The sequence below is a fragment of the Babylonia areolata genome, chromosome 3 (assembly GCF_041734735.1).
Source record: "Babylonia areolata isolate BAREFJ2019XMU chromosome 3, ASM4173473v1, whole genome shotgun sequence".
Classification (NCBI taxonomy): domain Eukaryota; kingdom Metazoa; phylum Mollusca; class Gastropoda; order Neogastropoda; family Buccinidae; genus Babylonia; species Babylonia areolata.
Window position 1 is genome coordinate 60781262 of NC_134878.1, and position 10000 is coordinate 60791261.

Consider the following 10000-nt stretch of genomic DNA (forward strand, 5'->3'; position numbering starts at 1 on the left):
CTGTGACGTCGGTGAAGGTTTATTCAAAATAAAAGCCTAATAAAGCTACGGTTTGGCTTCATTTATGGCAGAGAGCGAGATTTGCCTAGCAGCTTCCAATCTAGACCTGAATTGACTTTGGAAAGTACAAAATGTGTCAGCTACACGTAATACAAAATTTGAATGCAGAGAAAAGGGGCGGAGCTAGAACCGAAACCTTGCTCTCGGGAGTTAAGACTTTAACAGCGTTTCACCCCAATTACCACCATCAAAATATTGCAAGTGGAAGGCTCTTATACTGAAGAGGCAAATGTTGACAAAGAATACCACCATTCTGACGACGGAAGCTAAAGGTTGGGTCATTGAGACACCCACTGGACATCCGAGGGGTCTGTGTAGATGAGAAGAGAGGACTGGCCGTACTGAGTGAGTTAACTCTTCGAACAGTCCCCATTGGAACGGCGCACTGAAGAAGTGTTCGCCAGATTCCTCCAGGTTTGTCGGGTTGTTGTTTTTTTTTAAACGTTAAAGCTCAGGGTCTCTGCAAATGGCACTCTTGTCCATTCTGCAGTGTTGCCAGTCATTTTGGGTTGTTGTTTTTTTTTTTTGTTGTTGTTTTTTTATGTTGTTGGTGGGGTTTTTGTTGTTGTTGTTGTTTGTTGTTTTTGTGTGTGTGTGTGTGTGTGTTGTGTTGGGTTTTTTTTTGGGGGGGGGGTGGAGGTGAGGTGAGGGGGGGACTATCTTCCCCTCCGTCTCCCTCCTTCAAAAGTTCCTTGGAGGATTGTTTTTTGTTTTTTTTTTTGCAAGGGCATTGGGTGGATCTTGTTACGTGGTCATACCAACATAGTTTTCCTTTTATAACTGATATCAGGAGTTTTGAGAGGTGGGCGGGGGGGGGGGGGGGGTGTGTGTACGTGTGTTGTGTTGAAATCAGTCGGTGTTGGGGCTGTGTGTGAGCACCACCACATGAGGAGAGGAAGCGACTGGTGCCCCATGTAGTAAGTAACCTGGGCCTGAATTTGATTTTACAGTGGAGTGTTTCTTGCCCAAGTTACACATCCCCACTCTCTCGGCTTTAGTATGGTCCCCAAAGGCCAACAGGCCCCCCCCCCCCCCCCCCCCCCCCCCCCCCCCCCCCCCCCCCCCCCCCCAAGGCTGCAGCACTAACAGCCAGTGCAATCTTGCGTACTATTACATACATGTATTACAAACCCTCACTTTCCGAATCTGTGTGGCTTTTTTTTTTTTTTTTTTTTTTTTTTTTTTTTAAGTAGCTAAACGAAACGTAACTGGGGAACTAGGGTAGTAGGGTAGGACATGAGCGGGGAGGGGGGGGGGGGGGGGGGGTTGGGGTTGAGAAAGGAAGGAAGGAAGGAGAAAGAGTAGGGAAGGAATGAAGATGATGAGATTTTCATTTTGTTTTTTTAGAACTACGGTGTGAGTTTGACTGAGGCAGAATGTCTGTATACAGGTATGTGTGTGTGTTGTGTGAGTGAGTGTGTGTGTGTGTGTGTGTGAGCCAAATAACAAACTAACACACGGGACCAAAAAACAAACAAACTAAAAAATAATGGAAGCACTGACACAGTGACCTGTGTTTGGGAAGCCCCCCTCTGAGCGAGTACGCTCGCCAAACCTCACTCCCTGCCGTGTGTCTGTCTGTCTGTCTCTCTCTCCTTCCCTCACTCCCTGCCGTGTGTCTGTCTCTCTCTCCTTCCCTCACACCCTGCCTTCTGTCTGTCTGTCTGTCTCTCCTTCCCTCACACCCTGCCTTCTGTCTGTCTGTCTGTCTCTCCTTCCCTCACTCCCTGCCTTCTGTCTGTCTGTCTGTCTCTCTGTCTCTCCTTCCCTCACTCCCTGCCGTGTGTCTGTCTGTCTGTCTGTCTGTCTCTCCTTCCCTCACTCCCTGCCGTGTGTCTGTCTGTCTGTCTCTCCTTCCCTCACACCCTGCCTTCTGTCTGTCTGTCTCTCCTTCCCTCACTCCCTGCCGTGTGTCTGTCTGTCTGTCTGTCTGTCTCTCCTTCCCTCACTCCCTGCCTTCTGTCTGTCTGTCTCTCCTTCCCTCACTCCCTGCCGTTTGTGTCTGTCTGTCTCTCCTTCCCTCACTCCCTGCCGTGTGTCTGTCTGTCTGTCTGTCTGTCTCTCCTTCCCTCACTCCCTGCCGTGTGTGTCTGTCTGTCTCTCCTTCCCTCACTCCCTGCCGTGTGTCTGTCTGTCTGTCTGTCTGTCTCTCCTTCCCTCACTCCCTGCCGTGTGTGTCTGTCTGTCTCTCCTTCCCTCACTCCCTGCCTTCTGTCTGTCTGTCTGTCTCTCCTTCCCTCACTCCCTGCCTTCTGTCTGTCTGTCTCTCCTTCCCTCACTCCCTGCCGTGTGTCTGTCTGTCTGTCTGTCTGTCTCTCCTTCCCTCACTCCCTGCCGTGTGTGTCTGTCTGTCTCTCCTTCCCTCACTCCCTGCCTTCTGTCTGTCTGTCTGTCTCTCCTTCCCTCACTCCCTGCCTTCTGTCTGTCTGTCTGTCTCTCCTTCCCTCACACCCTGCCTTCTGTCTGTCTGTCTGTCTCTCCTTCCCTCACTCCCTGCCGTGTGTCTGTCTATCTGTCTCTCTCCTTCCCTCACTCCCTGCCTTCTGTCTGTCTGTCTGTCTGTCTCTCCTTCCCTCACTCCCTGCCTTCTGTCTGTCTGTCTGTCTGTCTCTCCTTCCCTCACACCCTGCCTTCTGTCTGTCTGTCTGTCTCTCCTTCCCTCACACCCTGCCTTCTGTCTGTCTGTCTGTCTCTCCTTCCCTCACTCCCTGCCGTGTGTCTGTCTATCTGTCTCTCTCCTTCCCTCACTCCCTGCCTTCTGTCTGTCTGTCTGTCTGTCTCTCCTTCCCTCACTCCCTGCCTTCTGTCTGTCTGTCTGTCTGTCTCTCCTTCCCTCACACCCTGCCTTCTGTCTGTCTGTCTGTCTCTCCTTCCCTCACACCCTGCCTTCTGTCTGTCTGTCAGTCTGTCTCTCCTTCCCTCACTCCCTGCCGTGTGTCTGTCTGTCTGTCTGTCTCTCCTTCCCTCACTCCCTGCCGTCTGTCTGTCTGTCTGTCTCTCCTTCCCTCACTCCCTGCCGTGTGTCTGTCTGTCTGTCTCTCTCCTTCCCTCACACCCTGCCATGTGTCTGTCTGTCTCTCTCCTTCCCTCACTCCCTGCCTTCTGTCTGTCTGTCTGTCTGTCTCTCCTTCCCTCACTCCCTGCCTTCTGTCTGTCTGTCTCTCCTTCCCTCACACCCTGCCTTCTGTCTGTCTGTCTGTCTGTCTCTCCTTCCCTCACACCCTGCCTTCTGTCTGTCTGTCTGTCTGTGTGTCTCTCTTCCTTGAATCCGAGCAAACACGCCCGGTGATAGTCTGCTTGTAGAGCTCTAGATTTCCTTCTCTGTATGCTTTTCTGTTAGAGTCCACGTTCTCAGAACAAACAAGTTAACTCTCTCCATACGAACGGCGAAAGAGACGTCGTTAACGGCGTTTCACCCCAATTACCATCATCAAAATATTGCAGGCGGAAGGCTCTTATACTGAAGAGGTGAATGTTGACAAAGAATACCACAATTCTGACGACCGAAGCTAAAGGTTGGGTCAATTCAGACACCCACTGGACATCCGAGGGGTCTGTGTAGAGGAGAAGAGAGGACTGGCCGTACTGAGTGAGTTAATGGGATAGGACAAGGTTAATAATTAATAATAGTCTTTAGCTGTGAAATAGAACCGACTCCATTCCCAAGGGAGAAAAAAAAAATCTAAAGTAAAAGTTTCCCCACACAGTCACGCGCGCTCACACACACACACACACACACACACACACACACACACACACGCTATGAACAAAAAAACAAAAAAAATCCGCCGGCCACAGCCATTACAGTTAGCTAAGTATTGAAAACAAACTCGACAGCATTCTGATCCAACTAGTTAGAGGGCCGACAGAAGAGGTGAAGTTAGAATCACACTATTGGTGAAGGATTTCGCTCGCGCGAAACTAGTTGATGGCAAAGGCTTTTGGCGTGAAAGCTTTGGCCTTTTAAAACTCTCACGTGTGTGTGTGTGTGTGTGTGTGAGAGAGAGAGAGAGAGAGAGAGAGAGAGGATCAGCATAGAACTATAAAATAAATAACCAGACGACCATAACCACATTTCCGTTAGTATATGTATCACCAAACATGGAGTATATAATACAAACTCCTCCTTTTCGTTGTTAATTTTCACGAATGAAAAATGTAGTCAGTGCTACATAGACAACTACCGCCACCAGCTATAATAAAAACACAATTCGAGAGAGATTGTGTGTGTGTGTGTGTGTGGCTTGCCTTGCGATATGTGTGTGTGTGTGCGCGCGAAGGGAAGGCATCTTTATGCGTGTATGTGTGTAAGGAGGGGAGGTGTCTATGTGTGTTTCTCTGTGTGTGTGGAGGGAAATGTGTGTGTGTGTGTGTGTGTGTGTGTGTGTGTGCGTGCGCGCGCGCGCATATATATATGCTTACTTAAAATCAACATTCAAGCATTTTATGCCTTTTACATAATACGTGGAATGACTGTAATTCTCGTGTGTTTAGCACTACAAAGTGATTTCTCTTTGGAAATGACAGTGCAGTCTGTATTCAGTTCTCTCTCTCTCTCTCTCTCTCTCTCTCTCTCTCTCTCTGTCTGTCTGTGTGTGTGTGTCTGTCTGTATGTCTGTCTGTGTGTGCGTGCTGACGGGCACTGCTCAAGACTTTGTGGGGCTGGCGCCAATCGATCCGTTTGTGTGGCTGTGCTGTCAGTACAAGGTCAGTGAAAAGTGTGTGAGGACCCCCCCCCCCCACCCCACCCCCCCCCACCCCCCACCCCCCACCACCACCACCCGCCCGCCTCTCCGGTGTCTCTACTCCCACCCCCTGCCTCTCTTTTGCCTATATACTCCTCCCTCCACTTCTCTACTCTCTTCCTCCTCTTCCTCCCTCTCTCCTCCTCCTCCTCCCTCTTTTGTCCCTTCCCTCTTCCTCCTCGTCTCGTCTCGTCTCGTCGTCTCCTCTTTCTCGTTCGTTGCACCCTGCAACTCCGTGTGTGTGTGTGTGTGTGTGTGTTTTGTTTGTACGTATGTAAATGGGTTTTTTTTTCTTGTTTTTTTTTTTTTTTTTCCCCGTTGTTGGTGTGTGAGTGATTGTTGTTGTTGTTATTCTTCTTCTTCTTTCGTTGTTGTTTTATTGTCCTCTTCTTTCTTTTGGTCGTATGTGAATATATTTGTTCTTATATATATATATATATATATATATATATATATATATATATATATATATATATGTGTGTGTGTGTGTGTGTGTGTGTGTGTCCATATATCTCTGTTTCTCTGTCTCTGTCTCTGTCTCAGTCTGTCTCTCTTTTGTCGTCCCTCACTCTCTCTCTCTCTCCCTCTCTGGGTTTCACTAATTTTTGTTTGTTTGTTGTGTTCTCTTCTTTTAAAAGCCCACCCAGTTCTCTCAGGAGAGGGTTGTTGCATGTTTTGGCGGATTTTATTTGTTCATACAATCCTGTGCACACACCACCACCACCACCACCACTACCACCCATCTCCACCCCCACCCCCAGGCCCACCCGCACACCCCCAACTTCTCTACTTCTACTCCCTCCCACCCTTTTTTTTTTCTTCACCTTCCAGCTGTCTGTGGGTCTCTCTGTCTCTGTCTCTCTCTCTCTCTCTCTCTCTCTGTCTCTCTCTTTCGCGCGCGCGCTTTCTGAGCTCCGCAGCCCCACCCCCATCCCCCTTCATTTATACATTACTTCATTGATTGATTGGTCAATTCTTTTTTTCTTTTTTCTTTTTTTTTTTTTTTTTGTGATGGCATTGTGAATGTTTTAAAAGTTTTCAGCCCATCCATTTTACCTTGAATTAAAAAAAAAAAAAAAAATGTCAGTCATTCATTCCCATTTTGTACAGATGCGCGTTCCGATGTGTGTATGTGTGTGTGCAAGCGCGCGCGCATTAGAGAGAGAGAGAGAGAGAGAGAGAGAGAACAACCATGCTCAATACACAGTATAAAATCTATATATTTTTTTTAAAGAGTAACGACGTAAGATTAGAATTTGATTTCTGCACTATTATGCATCGACTAACACGGATGGTTATTGGCGATAGTCTCTCTTTTACTGAGCTATTATTAGTATAAGCAAGGCAGAAATTGACATGGACCAGTTCACACGCTTGGATACCACCTTGAAGCTGAAACTGCCCCCCCCCCCTTCCCCCCCCCCTCCCCCCCACCCATACAAGCAAGACAAATAAGATGTCTTTGAGAAACACACACACACACACACACACACACACACACACACACACACATTACGTCATTGTCATTCGTGGTACAGCAACAGATTACACATATCAAGCAGACGCGATTTTTATATAACTTCTTCACATAGAAAAGGGACTCATACACACACACACAGACACACACACACACACACTCACCAACATCTGTGAACGCAGTTCTTGAGTCCTCAATAGTTTATAAAGATCATAACAATGAATGACAACACTTCATGATGATAATTAATTATCCAACCTTCATTCAGTCTACACACAGACACACATATCGCAAGCCACCCCCCTCTCACACACACATGTACTCTCTCTCTCGAATTCTTGTTTTCTTTTTTTTTCCACTCGTAATGATAATGTGCCAGTCTATGTATCTCTTTTCCTTTATGTGTGTGCGTGTATGTGTGTGTATGTGTATATATATATGTGTGTGTGTGTGTGTGCGCGCGCGCGCGTGCGTGCTTGTACATGTGTGTGCGTGTGCATGTGTGTATGTGTTTTCTTTAAAAAGAAAATTATGCTTGCTATTCATTTGAACTCTAGCGTACTGGATGGAATCATGTTTTTTTGTTTTTTTAGTGAGTGGTGGGGGTTTTTTTTGTGGGGTGGCGGTTTGAGGGTATGTTTTCTATTGCTTTCTCCAAAATGTTGACCTATTAAAGTTGAATGCAAAATTAAATAGATAAATGGGCACTTTCTGTCAGCCCGGTGTTGGAAGCAAGTAGGGGGCTATGTTGCTGGGCTTGACGGTGTGTGTGTGTGTGTGTGTGTATGTGTGAGTGGGTTTTCATGTATGAGTGTGTTAGACTCTGTGTGTGTGTGTGTGTGCGCGCGCATGCGTGTGTGTGTGTGTGTGTGTGTGTGTGTGTGATTTTGTTTTTGTTTTTTTCTCCTCTGATCCAATTTGTTCTTCCTCCAGATTAATGTGTTTTGATTCGTTTCTGTCTCCTCACCTCTCTCTCTCTCTCTGTTTCTGTCTCTTTCTCTATCTCTGTGTCTTTCCCTCTCCGAGTCTTTTGTCTTTCTCTTTTTTCACCTCTCGCTGTCTCTGTCTCTGTCTCTCTCTCTCTCTCTCTCTCTCTCTCTCTTTCCCCTTGGTCTCGCTCCCGGATTCAAGAGTTGGCTTTTTTATGATCGCTGTGGAACTTGCTCCAAGGGATCCCCCCGCACTGTGGTGGACTCCTCTTCCTAGACACGAGAGTCAGTGTGTGAGTGTGTCGCTGGGCTGACCCGGTTCCTGGTTTACCTCTGTGTGCGTGTGTGTGTGTGTGTGTGTGTGTGTGAGAGAGAGAGAGAGAGAGAGAGAGAGCGTGCTTCTCTCACTTTTGTGCACATGCATCTCTTTTCTTTCTGTCTGGGGTGGGTTTTTTTTTTTTGTTTTTTTTTTTTGTTTTTTTGGTTTTTTGTCTGTATCATATGCGAGCGCGTGTGTGTTTTTCAGTTCAGCTAACACGTCTGTTCACATTGTGTGATTTTAGGACGAGATTTTCCAGGCGTGTGTGTGTGTGTGTGTGTGTGTGAGAGAGAGAGAGAGAGAGGGGGGGGGGGTTAGAGAAAGGGGGTCTGTTTGAGCGGTATGTGCGTTTTCTTTCTTGAATGTTGTTTGTAATGGTGGTGTATAATTGATGGAGCGTTTTTGTTTTTTTAAATCCGTGTTCATAGAGGGAGGGGGAGTGGGGGGTGGGGGGGGGTGGAGGCAACAGCGATATGGTGGTTGATTATCGTTATGATGATGACGACAACGTTGATGATACTAGATATAGGGAGATAGTGCACACTCTCTCTTTCGTCGGGAACCTGTCGTCGCTTGCAGACGCAAAACAAAAAACGAAAAAAAAGGTCATATAACGTCATTGGCTTTTCTGGGCTGTGCACTGCCTTTCTTAATGGCAATGGTGACGCGCATGCGCACCAGGTTCTCGCTAAAAATAACTCGGGGTAGTCCCGGATGAAAGTGGGCCTGCACAGCATCCGAAATGATGATGATGATGATGATGACAGCGTTAATGATGTTGATGCTGATGATGATTTTTTTTTTTTTTTATATATATAATTATTATTGTTATTATTTGTGTGTTTTCAGATCCTCCACGACTTCCCCACCGTCTGTCCGATGCATTCTTCATACGACCCGTCTTCTGTATGCACTGTGAGTATATCTGTATTAACCCTACACCCACCAAGGGGTGGGTGTGTGTGTGTGTGTGTGTGTGTGTGTGTGTGTGCATTTGAACTGCATACATGATGAGAACTCGAGTGTGTGCGTGTGTGTGTGTGTGCTGTTTTCCGTTAAGTGCGTAACATGCGTTGTAGTGTTTAGTGCGTACCACGTATGTGAGTGGTATTCCATGTGTGCGAGATTATGCCACATGTGTGGAAAAAAATATACCATGTGCTTGAGTGTATGCCATATGTGTTGAGTGTATGCCGTGCGTGCGAATGCATGCCATGTGTGCGAATGCATGCCATGTGTGTGCGAATGCATGCCATGTGTGTCTTTCATTGTCTATCTGTCTCTCTCTCCCCCCCTCTCTCTCTCTCTCTCTCTCAATCAATCAATCAATCAATCACCTCTTCTTCTCACCCCCTGTTCCCTTCCCCCAACCAATCAGGCATCTCTTCCTCCCACCTTCCACACCCCCCACAATCTCCATCTCTGTCTCTCTCTCTCTCTCTGTCTGTCTCTGCCTGCCTGTCTCTCTCTCTCTCTCTCTCTCTCTCTCAGTCTCTATGTACACATACATATATATATATATATATATATATATATATGTATGCATGTATGTATGTATATCGATGGGGAAATCATCCGTGAGGAAAAAAGAGGGAAAAGTTATGTCTGGGTCGTCATGACACAGCTTCTCTCTCTCTCTCTCTCTCTCTCTCTCTCTCTCTCTCTCTCTCACACACACACACACACACACACACACACACACACACACACACACACACACACACACACACACACAACCTACCTTCCTCTTCTTCTCACCTCCTATTCCCTTCCCCAACCAGTCACGCATCTCTCTCTCTCTCTCTCTCTCTCTCTCTCTCTCTCTCTCTCCCTCTCCCTCCCCCACCTCTCGCTCTCTCTCTCTCTCTCGGTCTCTTGCTCTCTCTCTGGGGAAATCAGCCGTGAAGAAAAGAGAGGGGAAAAAGTTATGTCTTGGTCGTCATGACCCAACTTCTCTCTCTCTCTGTCTCTCTCTCTCTCTCTCTCTCTCTCTCTCTCTCTCTCTCTCTCTGTCTTTCGACGGAGACATCGGCCGTGAAGAAAAGAGAGGGGGAAAAAGTTATGTCTGGGTCGTCATGACCCAGCTTCTCTTTGTCTCTGTCTGTCTGTCTGTCTGTCTGTCTGTCTGTCTCTCTCTCTCTCTCTCTCTCTCTCTCTCTCTCTCTCTCTCTCTCTTTCGTTGGGGGAAATCATCCGTGATATGAGGAAAAGAGAGAGGGAAAAAGTTATGTCTGGGTCGTCATGACCCGGCTGCTCGCTCTCTCTCTCTCTCTCTCTCTCTCTCTCTCTCTCTATCTCTCTCACACACACACATGCACACACACACACACACACACACACTCTTCTTCTCACCTCCTGCTTCCCCCCCCCCTCCCCTTGTGTTGTTTTGGGTTTGGTTCATACATAATGGATCAATTTTGCACATGTGGTGCAGAAGGATAGCTGTATTGGAGGTGTGTGTGTGTGTGTG

The 10000-nt window shown here is 47.3% G+C and overlaps 1 protein-coding gene across 2 annotated transcripts in view; it reads left to right on the forward strand.

Annotated features, from left to right (window-relative positions):
- LOC143280171 (phosphatidylinositol 3-kinase regulatory subunit alpha-like) overlaps positions 1-10000 on the forward strand; it is a 182659-nt gene that overhangs the window by 78994 nt on the left and 93665 nt on the right. For both annotated transcript variants that reach the window (XM_076584764.1, XM_076584765.1), the window contains exon 4: positions 8380-8445. In XM_076584764.1, the coding sequence (XP_076440879.1) occupies positions 8380-8445 (66 nt within the window). The remainder of the gene's footprint in view (positions 1-8379; positions 8446-10000) is intronic.